The sequence below is a fragment of the Pithys albifrons genome, chromosome 3, assembly GCF_047495875.1.
Source record: "Pithys albifrons albifrons isolate INPA30051 chromosome 3, PitAlb_v1, whole genome shotgun sequence".
NCBI classification, from domain to species: Eukaryota; Metazoa; Chordata; class Aves; order Passeriformes; family Thamnophilidae; genus Pithys; species Pithys albifrons.
In genome coordinates this window covers 55,709,177-55,727,895 of record NC_092460.1, presented here as the reverse complement: position 1 = coordinate 55,727,895, position 18,719 = coordinate 55,709,177, and the positions used below count along the sequence as shown (strand labels likewise).

The window sequence follows — 18,719 nt, the reverse complement described above, 5'->3', positions numbered from 1 at the left end:
TTACAAAAACTACAATTATTTAGGTAACTAAAATCAACAGACAGGGTTGGATGTTTCTTGCCAGATAACTTATGGAATAACTATTGTGTAAATATTTCCAATATGGAATCTTTTTCTAAGAGGATGACTCAGGATAGTGGAAATTGTCTTACTTTGTTTTTCCCTCCATCTGTTTAACACTGCTTAGAAAAAGGTACTTGTTTCCTTCTGAGACCCTCTGGGTCAGGCAGTTCCAGCTACTCACCAGATAGCCAATGCTGAAGGTTGGGTGGTAATGATGCTCTTCTTTGTCATAGTGACCATCTCTCTCCATGTGTCTCAGCAGTGTGAGAAGCAGTGCTGAAAACCTGTTCCTACCTCTGCTTGCTTTAAAAATAGAGCTGCTGTAGTGACTCAGGTGGGCTTGACCTCGGAACCTTGTGAAGCGTAAGGAAAGATAGAGAAAAAGCAAGAATCCAGGTGGAGTTCAAGGGCACAAGGAGGAAATGACTGAATGAAGAAGGAACAGAAATCAGGGCTTAAAGGAATAGTAGTGGAGCTTATGAACACAGCAGAGAGAGAAGAGGGTCCATCAAGAACCTGGACAGCAAGAAACAGGTATAAAATGAAGACTATAAATATTACAATACAAATATGAGCAAATAATGAGAGAAAAGTTAATATGAAACCATCCTGGCGAGGACAGAAGGGAACTGCATATTGGGGTCGGTTTGTTTGCTTTCTCTTGTAATCAAGTCAGAAACTAAAGGGAACAGGTAAAATATCATTATATGATGGTGCATTATTCTAACAGTAGCAAATTTCCCTTTTTGAAAGATTTCCCACAACACAGAGGGATTTTTTTTACAAAAACAGAAATTTATGCAGCTACAAATCTCAGTAACTTATTTTTTTAAAAATAGTTAAGTCTCTTTAAGGAATATTTTAAATTCAGTCGCTCAAGTAAGAGATTTCATTTAGAGAGCTCACAGCTTTTCATCAACAGTCTTAGAGATTATTTGTGTTTCTTTAAATGTCTTATACTATATTACTTCTGGGTAGATCAACCAGGTTTCACATAGTAGCAAGGTTCATCCTCACACAACGAAAAGCAATAAATAAAGAGCTGTGAAGTATGTAGAGAAGCCCAGGAAAATATTCCAAAACCTTTTGCACATACACTCTTTGGAGAAAGATACTGTGTAATCATGGTCAGAAAAAATCTTGAGTTTGAAAGCTCATTTAGACTTCCTTGCTGCCTCAGTTGAGCAAGATGAAAATAGTTGGTAGATTAGATAAATCCTCAAGCTCCTGTAGCCCAGTGGTATATCTTTAGAGCAGGTTTTGTTGTTATGTACACATGCTGCTGCTCTTACCTGTAGTTTAATCCATGCTTAGTCTGTGTCACCTTGACCCGAATCCAACCTGGAGGATAGAGGCTAAGTGGGGAATTAGTGTTGGGAGTACAAGCTCTATTCAGCATCTGAGTCAGCACAGCCTGAAAGCATCCAAATAGTTTCATTGGCCTATTACAGTTGTGGCAGAGTTGTCTGTGACTAAGTAGTGTGCTATTTGTGCTAGAGAGTTAAAAGCATATATTGTTGCATGTAAATTGCCTGAGAAAATTAATATTTTTTGCATTACAAATCAAAAGATGAAATTGTTTTTAAGTGCCATATTGCTGTGGTAAGAGTCTTCCCCCATTAAACTCAGAGGGCTTTTTAGTGTTAAGCTCGGTGGTGCCAGGATGCAATTTTTAGCATAGAGGACATCAGTAGATATAAAGGCCTAAGGCAGTTTATGAAGCTATTACTCAGATAAATGTGTTGTGTGGAACTGCTGACCACACAGTCATTGTGTTCTCTACTTTTCTGTTCGGCATGTATGTACAGTGTCTTGTGCTGTTCTTCTTGTCTTTCCTTTTTCATCATGGGTCTGTCACTAGGGGAAAAGGATGTTTACCTGACCAGTACCAACTTGTTAAAATGGTATTCAACAGAAAAATATAGAGAGAAATTATTTGGCTGCAAGTGTATTTCACATTTGTACATATTGTTCTCATATATTACTGGCTTCAGTCCTGACCACGCCTTCATTTCCATTAGATGGATTCCATTCTAGCCACACCAGCTAAAGAGTTTTTCCAAATTTATGTACACAGAGATGAGTTAGAACCACACCAACTGAAGGGATCATGACTACATCAAATGCAGGCTCTATTCCTAAAGTTCCTGCCAAAAGTATGTCGGTCCTTATTTCAGCAGCTCAGCATTGGCCAGCTTTAAGCTTGTCCTAAGACGGGGTACCATAGAATCATGGAATATGCTGAGTAGGAAGGGACACATCAGGATTATGGAGTCCAATTCCTGGCTCTGTACAGGATACCCCAAGAGTCACACCATGTGCCTGAGAGTGTTGTCCAAACACTTGAACAGTGTCAAGGCTTGGTGCTGTGACCACTTCCCACGGGTGCCTGTTCCCCAGGGTTCAACCACCCTCTGCATGGAAAACCTTTTCCTGATAGATAATTTAAACCTCCCCTGACTCAGTTTCATGCCATTTCCTTGAGTTGTGTCACTGCTTATGAGAGTGAAGAGTTTGATACTTGCCCCTCTGCTTCCCCTCCTGAGGATTTTGAAGACCATATTGAGGTCTCCCCTCAGTGTCTTCTTTTCTAAGCTGAACAAACCAAGTGATCTCAGCTGCTTTTCATAAGGCTTCCCCTCCTGACCTCTCACCGTCCCCCTGGCCCTCCTCTGAACACATTCTAATAGGTTAATGTCTTCAATGTACTGTGATGCCCAAAACTACACACAGGTATTCAATGTGTGATGCCACACCAGTGCAGAGCAGAGCGGGACAATCACCTCCCTTGACCAGCTGGCCATGCTGTGCTTAAGAGGATACAGGACATGGTTGACCCTCCTGGCTGTCAGGGCACTGCTGACTCATATTCAAGTTGCCATCCACCAGGACCCCCAAGTTCCTTTCTGCAGTGCTGCTCTCCAGGCTTTCCTCCCCATCTATACACACAACCAGGATTGCCTCATCCCAAGTGCAAAATCTGGCACTTGCTCTTGTTGAACTTCACGTGGTTGGTGATTTCCCAGTCCTCTAATTTGCGAGGTCTCTCTGCAAGGCCTCTCTGCCCTCGAGGGAGTCAACAGCTCCTCACACTTTAGTGTCATCAGCAAACTTACTTGGTATCCCTTCCAGACCTGCATCCTAGTCATTAAGAAAGATGTTAAAAAAAACTTGGCCAAGGATGGAGCCTTGTGAAATCCCGTTAGTGACTGGACACCACTCTCTCCAGCAGTTAAGCCTCGCTGCTTTACTTCTGTCTGAATCTTGTAGGCTGCACATAAAAGGTGACGTAGCATTGATCCACTAGGCAACCTCACAACTAATGAGTTGTCACCTAAGTCCATAGTCCAAATAGGAACTGAGGAGGATACTGTGTGGAAATTTCTTCTTTCAATTACTTTAATGCAGTGCTAGTTGCTGTGGGAGGCAGAACCTGCCCTTTGACTGCTGCACCTTCCACAGCAGCTCAAGTAGAGAAATAAGCACACATGCATTCAGGAAGTATTTATCACTAAGTTTATAAACTACAGTGCCTGAACCAGCTAGTTCAAAACAAGTTGCAGCATAATAGCAGATGAAGTCTTGGGTGCCTTCATCCGGTTTCTGGCACAGTCATAAGCTTTGGTTATTGGAGTTATTTGTGGCACCAACACAAAGTATTTTCAGAGTACACTGCTGGTAAGGCTCATTTGTCTCATCCAGTGACTGCTAGCACTGCACAGCGAACACTTCTTGACAAGTGACACTTCTCTTTCTGTGCTAAGTTAAACAGCACTGGTGTATTTTACTCTCTACCTTTCTGGTTTTGGGTGCTAAAACCATTACTAGGGTGTGTTATGCACTCTACAAAGCCAGAGTTTTGAACTAAAAGAACTGTTAAGTGAGGTGCATTTTTTGTGTCTGGTTTGCCAGCATTAACAGGGATTATTCGGCCTATGCTAGAAGTGGGCAAAAAGCTATTAGTGGTTATGGAGGAACCGCTGTTTGTGAATAGAGTTAGCCTGAATATAGAACAAATTCCAGGCACCTTTGTGAATCCCAGCATGACAAGACCCTGGAAAGCCTGCAGGTGACTTGGGAGTGCCTGTACACAATTTCTTCAAATAGGAGAAAATAGGAAGTGCTGTGTGATCACAAAGCAACACACTGTTATGGTTTCTGCTCTGTTCTTGGAATAAAAATAACATCATTCCCAATGGCTGCCAGTGCCAGCTGATGAGATCCCTGCTCTATGAAAAATAAATGCAAGTGTTTTGCTTTATGTCAGCTATGCTAAGTTGCATTTTTGGCACGTTACCAAGATCTCTGACAATAACATAAAAATAAATGTTATGTTTCTAATTCATTTTCAAAAAAAAAATAAACCAAAGTGAGTCCAACTGCTTGGCACAATAGCATGGCATTTGCATAGCATGTTCACACAAACTCTGGAGAAGAGTAATGATGATATCCAATTTGATGTTTGCAGTTTTGCCATGTCACAGCTGAAAATGAAACTCAAATTACCAGGTTTTGGTCAAAACTGCAGCAGGGCAGTATTTTAAAGCTGAGCCTTGTGCATAATGGATTAGTTTTGTCACTGTCAATTGAATAATTTATTACAGAGAAAGAAAAACTGATAGGATTTTGAGTGATCAGACAGTAAGTTTAAGAGGCAATATTCATCACCAAATAAATGTAAATATTTTTATTTAAAAAAATGTTAATGGCACCTTAGAGGCAGTCATGACTACACAACCAAATATACAAAAATTACATTTTCATAGTTGCATCTTTCCACAGTGCTGCACAAAATGGAAATAATATGAGAAACATTGCAGGTCACACACTGAGACAATTAACATTAGTCAATAAAAGCAGACAATTTTTGGTACACCTTGACACTACCAGACCCAGGTTCCCTGGGTAAAAAGGAAAGGTGGCTTTGTGCAAAACTTCCCCACAACAGTACAACTCAATATGCTACACATACAGCAAATCAACTGTACAAGACAGTTTGTCTAGGCCTCATGCAGTCTTTATATACAGCATCATCTCAGTTGGCTTTTTCAGGGAAACTAAGCAATTCCACTGACTAAAATGAAACTTTTCTTAGTCCTTCACTGTTGTAGTGTAAAACTGTCTGATTCTTTGTGCAGGCTTCTACTTAGGATCAGAGAGGCCCTTCCAACTTTATCTGAAAACAAACCCATTGTAATCTCTTGTACTTTAAAGGGAAGCAATATAATTAATTAAAAGCCATGTTCTGGCATGAGGGTAAATGAAGAAAGCAGATAAATATTTCCTTGACTAAAAAAGAGGAGAATAAATTCGCCTGATTGCTAGTCCTAGATGGACTTTCAGAAGTGATTAAATTCTGTTATCTAAATTAAGGTGTTTAATTACATTAATCTGTGTTTACCTCCTGTTGTACCATTGAAACTGGAAGCAAAATGTCTTTATCACTTTGGAAAGGGTCTTGGTTTCCCAAACCAAAAAGAAAAGCAAATAAAAAAGGAACTGGTTTTCATACTACCTAAATGAACCACAAGGTTCTGTGTTTTCTTTTTTTCCTCCCAAATTTCTTGTTCATTGATTTTGATTCCAGAAAGCACACCCTGTGATTATGCCATTAACATTGTATCAAACATAAGCCTGAATTTATTCCTTTTTGAACAGCCACATTCTACTTCAAGTGTTGGAGTCATTGCTTATTGTGTTATCCAGTAGCTAATAATTAGCTGGTAGCCCTTATGATTACAAAACCAAAGCTTATGGTTACAGTGAATTTGACCAGCTTCAACTTCTAGACAGTGGAGCATGTATCTTTCTGACAGCAAATTGTATTCACCTATTGAATTTCTATTCCCTAGATAAACAGTTACGATTTGCTCAAAGAAAACCACTGGCTTTTAAAAATCCTTCAGGGAGTACAGATAGGAGATCTCTGTTTGATGGTCCTGCAGCAGTGGCACTGCACAACACAAGCATTTTGATACTAAAACTAAAATGCAGTGAGATTTTATAGTGCCTCTCAGAACTCAGAACAAGGAGATATCACAGGAGTGCAATAAAATAAGAAGCTGCATGAATGCATTTAATGTAAAGCAGAAAGGAGAAGGAATTTAAACTGGGACTCATTCAGTCCTGCCAATCACTAATTGGACATTCAACAAGAACAGAGTCATAGTGGAAGCTAGCAGATGGATCCATTCGACAAGTTTTAGAGGAAACCTCATTTACTGCTGAATGCTGACATGGGAGAAATCAGGAAAATTGTGCTAACTTTCCTAAGAAACTAAACCTCCAGAACCCTCTAAACAAAAAGCTGCCAAAAGCTTATACAACAGGTATTAAAAACTAATTGAAGGGCTTTTCCACCAGAAAACTGCTGTCACAGTAAAGTGAAATAATTGACTACCAGGCAGCACCAAGCAGAAAAGACTGTCTGGCAACTTTTTGTTGAGTGGGAGTGTTTTAGAGGCTTATGATGAGTAGGTGTAAGGAGTATCCCAAGAATGTCTAATGTGTTGTATGAGAATATAAAAGCAAATGGTATCCTGACAGAACGTAGTAAATTGATTGAGAAGCTGAACAGCATTCTCATTAAGAGGCCTTGCAATTCTTTGGGTTGGCCTAGCCACAGTTACCCAGGAAGCAAAGCTCTGACTGCAGGCCAGATATGTACACTCACATAATCCCAGCCTAAAGGGGGCAAGTGATGCCAATACTGAAGCTAATGGTACAGACACAGCTGGCTAGCCTGTCCCACCACATCCTGGTGCTCCTTGTATTTGTTCCCTGTAGGAAAAAGCAAGGAAGAACTTCTCTACACTGAAGCTGCTCAGTTTTATGAACAGAAAGAAAGAAAAAGTCTCATCTCCCTTTTTGTCTTTGCCTCATGCTCATGAGACATTTTTACCAGTGCTTTAAGTCTCTAGAAGTGGAGAACCACGCACCTCTTATGCCAGGTTTTTCCTCCAGTGTAGTGAGCTACTGTGGCATACAGAAGACTGCAGCACACACCAGTGTTAGCACAAGGTAAGAAATGGAGGGGTGACAGCAGAAGGGGAGACTGCCCTGCCTCTTGGGTGGCCTTCCGCTCTGCAAAGCTTCTGGCACTGCAGCCTTACACTGTCCAAAACCATAGCAGTTTCACTCAAAAGCAAGATTTTGCCCTTCGCTTTCTTTTTTTTTTTTTGGTATATAGTTGATGTGTGCCACATCCTCCAGTGATTTAAATCCAGCAGGGAAAATAACCTAGAGAAGTGATGAGCCCATTCACCAATTAGGGTTGTTTTAATTTGCATAACTAACATTATGCAGCCTTTTTATCTTTTTCTGTGTCCTCTGCCACATTCAAAGTTAATATGGAAATGCAAGACCTTCTTGTTTCCAATTTGGACGCAGTCAGATTCTATCAAGATCGTGACCAATCTTTTATAGATTTTACATTCTACCCTCACTTTGCACTGAGGTCATCTTCCAGGATTGTAATAGGATTCCCTTGGAGCAGAAGCCTTCATGTTCCCAGGTTGTACAACACCAGCTTCCCTTGTTATAAGAAAAGTACTGTCTGACCTTGAGACTACCTGATGTAACATTTTTCACTACATAAACTAGCACTGGGAGGATTATCTTTTTAAACATACAATGATGCAACAGGCAAAGGAGTTTTTCTTATGTAAACATTTTTAACACACAGAATTCCTTTCTTGCACATCTAACCTTCCGAACCCATCTAACAAAATGCTGAACAAACTATTTTCTCAAGAGGCCAAAACAGAAGGTGGCTGTGCAAGCTGAATAGAAGAATGGAAATTTTAATAAAGATGGCAGGAAAACACCATGAAGAGTCACAGCATTCTTAGAATCAGAACTAGGACTTTTGTTTGGTTGGTTTGGTAATGGATGTATAATCTTGTGACTAGGGAAGTGAGGGAGGGGGAAAGTCAAAGAGCTGATTAATAAAAGGGGTGGTGGAATTTAGCAGAAGACTTGGAAAAGGAAAGGCCTCTAAATAGAGGCACATTCATTAGCTAAAGAAATGGGAAAAAACAGAGGAAGAAAAAAAAAAATTATATGCATTTTCAAAAGGAAGATAGGACCAAATTGTAACAAAAACATAGAAGATACCGAGAGGATCTGAGGACACATCAAAAAGGCATAAAAACCCGCCAAGGAAAATCCTTTTTTGTGATATAAAGGTCAGGAAAAAACTGCCTCTTTTTTATCTTTCTAACATTATGGAAGGGATTTTCCTGTGAAGATAAGTTTATGAGTTGCATCAGGGGAAGCAATGCCCTCAGTCTATCAGCTGGCTGGAAAAGGAGGCTAATGACATGGGAAGAAAGATCTCCCTGAAGTGAACAGCAGCAGGAGCACATGTAGTGATTAAGACAGAAAAGTTTCCTACATAACACAATACCTCTTTCCTTCTTCATGGGATACCAGGAACACAGGAGTAAAGAGAAAAAAAAATGAAATAATGAAAAGAATAATGTATCTATATAACAATTCTTCCTGACACTCCCAAAGATAAACCAATTGGCAAGTTTGGGCTTTTAAAAGTCATATTTCTCTCAGCAGGACTTTTGCTTTCCACTCCACTGCCCTCTGAAGATGAGGTAGGGCTGGGTTAGGATAACATGGGTGTGCCTGAACTGATCCAGTTCCGGTGCCTGCAAACCAGTACAGTCCTTCCTGAATTCTCTGTTCAAAGACATAGCACATACAAAGAATTCTTTAAAGATTTTTGAAGTGTTTTAATTGAATTTTCTGAGTCACATAATTATTTATGAAGTTAATTATGTCCTTTCCTCAGGCCCTGAAGCCACAAAAACTATTTACTGTTAATCCAATCATGGTAAAATATCAAAGTTCTTCCTCTGACTCTCCCTTCCCCACTCCCTTTCCTCAGAATAAGGTCTTCACAACTTCTACACTAAATATTGCACTTGATTAAAAACAAATACACACATGAAGCAATCCTCTTCCTTACTCCTGTAATAAGAGCATTGAAAATACTGCAACTGAAAAGAAAATCTGTCATGACTATTTTCACAGTTAGTAACACTGAACATCAACTAACTGGAGACACTACCTTTTCATTTAATGGAGAAAAGAGAAAAATTCTGGTTGTGGTGCTTTGTTTTGTGGTGGTTTTTGTTTGTTTGTTTTTAATAAAGATCTTGCTTTACATCATGGCTGAAAGTCAAGCAGGTTTCAGGGAAATTTTTTTCCAGTTCTTAAATCAAACAAAATAAATTCCAGTGAGAAAACAAACCAACCCTGTCTTCTAGTAGTACTGCATGTTAATATGTTATTTTCAGAAATGTTTGTCAAGAGAGTCTGCAGTTCGTGTATTTTAAGAAGTTTAACTCCCTGCTCCCTTAAGAAGCTGTTCCCTCAGGTTTCTGCCACATTCCTTAATCTGACACACAAAAGAAAACCACTGTACCCAGAGTCCCACCACCTGTATGCTTTGCATTCTGTTAAAACATCCCAACAGCGAAGTGCTAACAAAGGCTGACCTCAGTGATGCCTTTCTGTGTACTTCTTTCCCCTTGCAGGTTACGGGGCTTGAAGAGAGTGCTTTGGTCTGGATGACAACTACCAGTTAATTGCTTCTTTACTCCTTTACAGAGTGGTCTGGGGATCTTACCATTCAGTTCAGTTCATCTTTGGAACTCTTATGTGTTTCCCGAATGTGATAAGGAACAGTGCCAGAACAGAACAACTGTGAACTGTGGTCAATAGTCATCACTGGTGTCATTGACAAACAATAAACTCTGTGCAAAAAGTTACTAGCAGAAGCATCAGGTTTTGTTACATCTAAAATCTAGAAACTCCATATACAGATACCCGTTAATTTAGAATCAAGAACTATTAATACATATGACTGCATAATTTGGCTTATTACTCTAGTTGAATTCAGAGAGAAAATTAACTTATCAGTCTAACAGGCCTTATGCACATTATGGTACTCCTTCTTTGCATTCCAGTCTAGCAAAAAGCACAGCTGACACTTGCAGTGGCTGGGATTCTCCCCAGATCATCATCTTTTGTGGCTGTGGGTTTGTAAAGTGGAAAACCTTTTGGATTAAGGCAGAAGACTGACTTAAGTGAGCAGTTCATCACAGACATAGCCAGTTAGACAAAATCAGATTGAACAGGCAACTGACTGCCAAAAAGTACGCTTTTATGCATTTACATCAGAATTTGTATACACACAGTGCTTAAAAAACAGGGAGAGAGAAAAAAAGGGGTGGGGGTGGGGGGAAGAAAGAAAAATAAGAAAGCAGCCAGTTCAACAGCTTCATCTTGGTATAATCATCCTTTCTATGGCACAAATGATATGATCCCAGTTTTTACAAAATATTGCCAGCAGTGTCACTGCAAAAAAAGTGCAGACGATATGAAAACGGCTCTTCATCATAGGAGCAATGAACTTTGCAATAGTAGAAACGCACACTAAGATGACAGTCATGAAGGCCAGGACAACATTTATACATTTCCCCAGGAGCACTTTGGCATTAACTGTTTCAGACTGCTGTGCTTGCTGTTCCTGCTGATGGAGCTCCAGTTTGGAAACCCGAGTCTGGCATGATTCCAAGGCTTCCTGGAGACAGAAAACAAGAATTAGGGCAGCTGTATTTTCATTCAACACTTCTTCATGTTATAACTGAAGAGCCATCCATCAGCTAGATTAGATGTGTAATTTATTACAGACTTCCAAAATTTCAATGGGCCACCAACTTTTTTTTTTTAAATGTGCAGGTATATCTGCATGACTTATGCCTGCTTAGGCATAATCAAGTCTAACACTGTCCAAAATGTACTTTTTACTTTTTTCACACTTGAGAAAAGCATTGTAACTCTAATGTTCATGACAGATGTTTGCCTTATAGACTGATGAGATAAAGTACTGGGAAAGCTGTTGCCATAGCAACTATCACTGCATTAAACAGAAACAAAATTAGTTTCTTTGTATATGCTATAGAAAATATTAGGGTGGCCTTGCTGACGTTCATTAAATCTACTTTGGAACATGTAGCACTTGGTTTATACCACCTCTATGGTCTGCATTACTTTGTCTCTCAAAGCCACCCATCATGCAATGTTGGGCTTGAGTTCTCTGTAAGATCTGGCCTTCCCTTGCTGTGTGTGAAGGACCAAGGATCCATACCCCATGTGGGCAGTGGAGACAGTGTAAAAACCTGTGGGGGTGCTTTTATGGGATTCTCTTTCATATGATCTATTTCTCTTCACAATTTATTCTAAAGAGAGCTGACCTTTCTCTTCTGCTTGAGGATGGACTAAAAGGGGTCTTTGAGTAAAATGCTTTCTAAGACACTAACCTCACGTGTAAGCCTTGTGAAACACAAAAATTCCTGACTGCTTCACTTATTGCCAAAATGCCACTTTTTGCTGGAGCTGGGATTTGGGCACCACTATGTAACATGGTGCAAGGCTGTCATTTAATGAGATTAATCAATCTGACATAATTTTTACCCCTGTGTAAAAGGGAAAATTGATGCTTCAGAATGCCTACTTCCTTCCCCACTCTCAAAACATTTTCCTTGCACTGGCAGGGGCATTCACCTGATCACAGAGTAAGCTGTTTCAACCCAAGCCTCTGTGTAATAAACATGCAGAGACTTATCAGCTCTCTCTTGCTGGGTCAGTTCTCTGTTGGTTTAGCAAGTTGAACTGGCTCACCAGGTGACTGACCATGCACCAAGGTCACTGCAGAGCACATGGCACAGTGCCTTACACAAGACTGCTTCCTTTCACTGTCCTAGGAATTAGTAATATATATATGACAATTCTTAATGAGTGGCACAAAGTCCCTTACGGTTCATGAATGTTTTTCACTACACACTGAAGAACTTTTCTGGTCCTTCTTCTGCTCTAACTGTAAGTTATTCTCAAATATCTTGTGCTGCTTTAGAAAGTCCAGCTGCAAAAGTCTGATACCTGCAGCTCTGCACTGAGAGGCTGAGAAATGAACTGCACATTGCTCCTTTAGCAACAACATTGTTACTCAAAATATCCACAGCTTAACTGCTTTCGCTTTGTTTTAGCTTATTTGCCAAACCCCCAGAGTGACAGGTTTAAACAGGCCAAGCTCTAGCGATAAAATAAACAAGGTTGTATCAATATAGCCCTTCAATTAGTTTTAAAAGTCTCTGACACCCCTCCAGGATTCTGCTAATGAGTTAGGGAATATTTCACAGCCCTTCTGCTAGATAGCTCCCATCTCATGTTTTTACACCCTCAAGAAGCCTTCACAGACAGCAGTCCTCTTTTCTCTAAATCTGTGAGAGACCTCTCTTTAAGCCTGCAAAGGAATCTCGATGCACTTAGATTCAGTACCATCCCTTTCCCATTCTGTTCCCAGGAGCTTCCTAACTCTCCCAGCAGTTAGGAAACTGTGATCATCCTGCTGCCTGCACTCTCTGTGTTTAGAAATGTGAACACAGGGGTCTGTAGGATACGTTTTGGGTTTGCTTACCATCTGAGCCAACATGAAAACCGTCTTTGAGCATTCCTTGTTGTTCATGAACAGGTAAAACATAACCGTTTTTCACCACTTACTCAGACTTTAAGTAGAAATATTTTGCATTATATAAGTACTTCTATTGTATAGAAATAATCAAGTATGTAATTACATTGTACACATTATTATTGGCTTTTTATTGAAGCCAGATATAACTACAGCTGATCACTAAGGTGAACACACCCTACAGTTTTAATTATAGGGGTTGCTGTGACCATGACTTAAAACTCTTAAATTTCAACTGGCAAATCTACAAGCCTATTTATCAATTAGCTCTCTTTCTTTTTACCTGCAGTTCAATTTATAATAAACCTTGCCAGTGATGATACTACTTATTGAAGAAAGTCTGAACAAGAAGTTTGCGTGAGAACATTGCCAAAGGTGGTATTTTTCACAATGCAAGGAGACTCAATTCCTTGCTCCTATTGTGCAAGAAATTAAACCAGGCCATTCTTCAACCTCAAGCCTGCCTAGGCTATATCATCAATTCCAGCAGAAAAAATTGTGAATCCCGTGAAACCAATACAGACTGACATTGATTTAATATGCTGGCTTTTCACCTTAAAACAGACAAAACATGAGATTAAATCTTTCCCCAGGTTCCTTATTTACAAATATTTAAGTGGTTCATGGTACAAGATTTCTACGAAATATTAGGAGACTATAGTAAGGAAAAAAGTACCTGAACATCTCGTGATCGCTCATATGCCTGATACGCCACTTTCTCCTCTATGCTGGCTAGCTCTTGTTTCAAGTTTGCTGTCTCATGTTGGTGAAGATCAGTGAGGTCATTTAACTGGTCCTCCAATCTTTCGTATCTTATTAGGAAAAGAGTTCTAAATTTAGTGCATTCTATTCAAGAAATACTAAATCATGAAAACAATTACACATTTTAAAAGGTGATTTCTCAGTGTACAATGAATTTATCTGACTGGCATTACAAAGCACATAGAAATCAGTAAAACTTTTGCAAACTCTCCATAAGTACTTAGTCAGCAAGCTGAAAGTCTCTTTTGAGTGTTTCTTGCTGGCAGTAGGTGTTAAAAAGCAAATATTTGTACATCATTGGCAAATTATACGAACTATAAACAGTGCCTAAGAATCTCCAACTCACTATTTTCCATTTTTCACTCTTCACTTAGACAAGAAGATATGGTTTCATAAGTAAGTCTGAGCCAGTTAACAGCTCATCAGTAATAACAGGAAAAATATGTTCCCCCTCAAACACAACTGCAAGGTCCTGCCATTTGTATACAGCCTGTTCTGGCATGTTCCTGCACAGCAAACCAGCTCAACTAAACCATCAGGAAACTAGAAAGTTTTTTGTGAATTTGTCACTTGATCTAAAACTCAAACAGGCAAACACTGCAGTCAGCACAAAAATGATGGGGCAAAATTGTCTTGCTGTGGAAATGGGTGGCAGGAGACTTGAGATCTCAGTGGTAGTGAGCTGCCAGAAAAGGCCGCTCTGCCTTCTCCTGAAACCAAGTCCTAAATTCACTAGCCCTTTGCATTGTTCCTTCCTCCCCTATGTTACCACATGATATCAAGCTTTTCCTTGTATTTCAAAACTGTAAACAAGGGAAACATTATATATTGCATTTCATACTGAGTTTTTGCCCACTAGTGTAGTAAAGACTTCAAGAATTGACTATCACAAGCAATATGACAAATGGGATATAGGCACAGTCCTGTGCAGAATGTATCTCACTTCTTATAGTGGCTGGTAAAGTAATGAATTGCCAAGTAACAAATGCAAAAGGAAGTTGTGCTAGAGCACTTTAAATTCCATCTCACAGCTGTGTATTACACCAGGGTACAAGGTGACATTGCATCCACCAGATAGCACCGTATGTGAGAATTATTTGGACAAGGTACTCAGGAGTCAAGGGTATACTTATCAAATGTAAGTCACTTCTGCTATACCAGAGACTGATTAGCTTTTTTGAGTCATATTAGATGAGAATCCTTCCACTGGTTACAAAACAATTGACAGTGAATACTCCTATATACAGTATTCGCATAATTCACAGTATGACAGAGGAGAGAGTTTTCTGACCAGGCTTTGACAAAAAGCAAAAGGACCACCCCATAATTTTCTAGGAAATATTAATATTCTATGTGTATTATCAGTCATTGGAAGGAGCAGAAAATTTTGGTACCAGATATTGATTGGAATTATTTTTCCCTCTTGCTTCTGAAATATCTCTCACAAACAACACACGCTTTCCAAATAGCATCTATACCCCTTCAAAAGTAATTTCAAGAGAACAGTTAAATAAAAATACCTATATCTTTCCTCTTGTAACATCTGAGAAATAAAGCCATAGTCTCTTTTAAATTGTGTTTTTAAATTCTCAATATCATCAGCTAATTGGGACTGTGTCTCCTTGATTTCCCTTAGTTCTTCCAAAATCACAGAAAGCTTCCCTTGACTGTCCAGGGTACTTGCCACAGCAGGACTAAAGGAAGTATTCCCGTTACTGTCTGCTGATCCAGAGGTCCCACTTGAGCATTCATCATCACTAATATATTTTGGTTTGGCAACAATGGTGGCACTGCCCCCATACGGTCTAGAACTCGTTTCTGGCCGAAATTCATCCAAGGTATTTTTGAGATGAGCTATGTTGTCGGCGCTACCAAACTTGTTTCGGATCAGGTTGGCAAACTCTCGAGACTTGCTGAAAACAAAGACAGGTGGTGTCAAAGATACACCTGGCACACCCGACTTGCTGCTCTCTGTTCCATGCCCACTGGTACGAGACTTTCCATGCTGAGTATCTTTCAAGTTATCTTTGGAAGTATCCTTGGTAGTTTTGGAAGATCCATTTTGTTCAATATCCTTGAGCTTTTTGTGATACTGTTCCAATTTCTTCTGCAGCTGAGCAATGGAGTGGGCAGATTTCTGGTTCTTTTTCTCAAAGACTTGTTTAATGCGCCCAGCCTGCTGCTTGTCTGCACTGTTGACCAGTTTCAAATACTCAGCCACATTTCCATCTCGAGCTGTTTGTTCAACCTTGATTTGCTCTGTAACCTTGAGAATTTTCTGTTTCAGGCTATCTGCACTGAGTTTGACTTTGTGAAACTCTAGGACTCCATCTGGTACATCAAAGTTCAGGTTGGTGTCAGAACCTCCACGGCGAATGTTAAGTGGTAAACTCAGGGTATTCATGTCATGTCTTTCCACCTGAAAGAAAAGAAAAAGAGATAAATGGAATTTGAATTCTATTTTTTAAAATACAACTTCTAGTTTTTTCACATGTAATTATACCAAGTAGACAATATAAAGTAGTTTATAGTAGCAAAACAGAATAAACTTTTCTTTGAAATTAAGCAGCATTTTTCTGGACTTCCATAGGTTAATAAGCAGCCCAAGGAACTGCTTGGTTTCTCCTAAAACAGAAGAAAGACAAATTAGAGAGGAAATTATTCAAATATACAGCTTTTCAGAATCCTTTACAGTTTTTCACAAAATGAGAATAACATCTACTTAGAAAAGGTTCCTAAATATATTATTTATTATTAAGAGTTTCAAAGAGATCATGACTGATAATCACTCCAGTTTTTGTCTCAGAAATGGTCAAATACCAATGGAGATGTAAGCAGATTTTTCCCTCTACAGCTGTGCTATACTGTTCAATGTGTTTTTCTGGGTTAAATGCCTTTTTTGATACATCCCATTCAAATTCCTCCCACAATTCAAAGTTTTTGCATAACCATCTGAAAGCTCTTGGAAATGTGTATGCTACAAGCTGGAAGCAGCTGCTAGTTTTTAAAGCAGAGAGCATGGAGAAAGAATTGCCCTATATTTGACTTCCCATGCTTGATAAAGATGCTCAACAACTGGATCTGTTATGGCAGAGTCTGTTTTAATAGCAAATTCACTAAGTTGGATTTACACAGAGAAACCCGGAAAAGAAAACTGCATTCCATGAGGTATAGGATCCATATACCTTAACAATGCTCTCTGGAAGCACAATTAAGCAACTCATTTACAACACTAACACAACAGATTATTCACCTTTCTCAACAAAAAGGCAAGGTAGTCGGATAGAAAGCATCAAAACTGTTTCCTTCAAAGTCATGAAGGAAGCATGACATAAGAATGATCTAACCAAAACAGCTTCATTCCTATTCTCATCTTGATTTAGCCTTTGTGACACAGAAGGTTCATTTTATTAAAGCTGCCACAACTTCACATCTGTAGAGACTGCTTAACAAATGCTCTAGCTGTAATGGGTTTTCAGAGCTTTAACACCAGAGGGAACCAATACAACTGCTCAGGCAAGACCATTGCAGAGACAAGGCAGAAGCTTTATTAAAGTACCTTTTAAAGATGCATTTGTGAAATTCTTTAGCTATTCTTTGCTTCAAAATGCCAGAGATAGTATGTGAAGTTTGATTACCAACTACAGTGTTTATTATTACCTATAAATCTGAAGATCATGAAGCCAGACCTATGTATACATGTCCAGTGATCACCACGCAATCTTTTTCTTGATTAAAAACAATCATAAGAGCATCATTAAGTATTTTCCTATGCTTGTAAAGTTTTGGCAGCTCTCCTGAAAATTCTCTCAAGGATTGTTGTATTGTCCTTAAAACACACGCTCAGTAACCAGGTAAGGTGTCCTACTGCTCATAACACCTTGTGCACAGATTGATCAGGAGAACTGTTCTTGCTCCGTGTCTACCATGACGGGGTACAAACACAGAGAGGGTAAAACAGCTATAAATTTGGATCTATACCTAACCCTTTCAGAGACAGGATCATCTCTACTCCTACTTTATATTCTTTTCTTTGGAGATTATCAAGGATTGCAGTGGGGTTTTTCTTGCTTTTTCTTTTGCTACTGCACTGCTCAGGGTATAAACCAGATAACATAAAATCTCAGATTCACCAGTATCTTGCAGATATTTATGTAAATGGACTTACGGGATAGAGACAAATTCAATAAGAACAAAAAACTCAGTATAAAACAATAGTTTACTGAAACAACCTAAGACATTTTTGACTAATCTTTGGCACAAAATTATACTGTAATAAATCACCAAATTGTATACACATACAAGAAAGATCCATCACTGATGTCACTCAGAACAAGCTGTACATACTTCCAAGAATGGGTGGGTCCACCTTTAACCTTTACACAGCAGTAAGTGTTTACTTCCTTAGTACGAAATAGTCTAAAAATGTATTGTAATAATTGGATCCAAGCCCAAATCAGATCCCTTCTCCCTTACGTCCTCTGCCTCATTGGAATTTCTATTGGTCAGCCTTCTGTGCTTTCCTGAAACTTCAAGGTCAAAACAGTAATAGAGATAAAAAGAACAATAGCATTGAGGGAATACATCTGCTAAAAGCTGCCTTACTTTTGGAGATGAGGAAATCAGTTAGCATGAGGCAAATTTGCTCCTGACATGAGTAAACCCAGTCATAAATTCAGATCAAATTCAATAAAGAATTATGTTTAAATTTGCAAAACACTGCTAATAAAAGCTTTTGTTTTTACTTACTGGATTGAGAGATCACCAAGGGTTTGGAAGATTTCTCTGTCCGATTGTATTTGGACAAAATGGCAAGTGCTCTCATCATGTTGCAAGGCTGGGTCAAGAAATAGGCTTTTGAAATTCTGTTGAGGTACTAAACCTTTTTGTTGGAGGACTGTGGTGGGGGATTGTGTTTAGGGTTTGTTGGTTTTTGTTTGTTTTTGTTTGGGGTTTTTTTGTGGAGGGGGCTAGTTGGTTGGTTGTTTTTTGTGGATTTTAGGTTTTTTTAGTTTGTTTGGCTTGGTTATTTTAAGTAGAAGCAAGCAGACACTGGAGGACTCAGATGTCTCTAGACAAAGTTATCTTTCTTCTGCCTTGATGAGGTAGAACAGCTTGGAAAGATCCATCTGTGATTGCTCTGTAGGTCAACTCTAATGCTACTCCAAGATGAGACTTCCATCTTCAAATCCTACCCTAATCCTCCTTGCTGCAACAGTCTCATCTTGAGATGAGAAGAACTAGATTGAATTTCCCACTGTATTGAACGCCTAGTTTTTTATACTGAGCAGTTCCTTATACTGTCAGTAGGAGTCTGAGATGCTTCCTCATCTCTGCGGGATTGGTG

The 18,719-nt window shown here is 39.2% G+C and overlaps 1 protein-coding gene across 4 annotated transcripts in view; it reads right to left on the bottom strand.

Annotated features, from left to right (window-relative positions):
• Positions 1-4,723: 4,723 nt before the first annotated feature.
• The window catches only part of TMCC3 (transmembrane and coiled-coil domain family 3), a 55,292-nt gene continuing 41,296 nt past the window's right edge, over positions 4,724-18,719 (bottom strand). For all 4 annotated transcript variants that reach the window (XM_071552076.1, XM_071552079.1, XM_071552077.1 and 1 more), the window contains exons 2-4: positions 14,893-15,791; positions 13,287-13,422; positions 4,724-10,663 (exon numbers count right to left, since the gene is read on the bottom strand). In XM_071552076.1, coding sequence (XP_071408177.1) covers positions 10,361-10,663; positions 13,287-13,422; positions 14,893-15,791 — 1,338 coding nt within the window. In that variant the 3' untranslated portion in view covers positions 4,724-10,360. The remainder of the gene's footprint in view (positions 10,664-13,286; positions 13,423-14,892; positions 15,792-18,719) is intronic.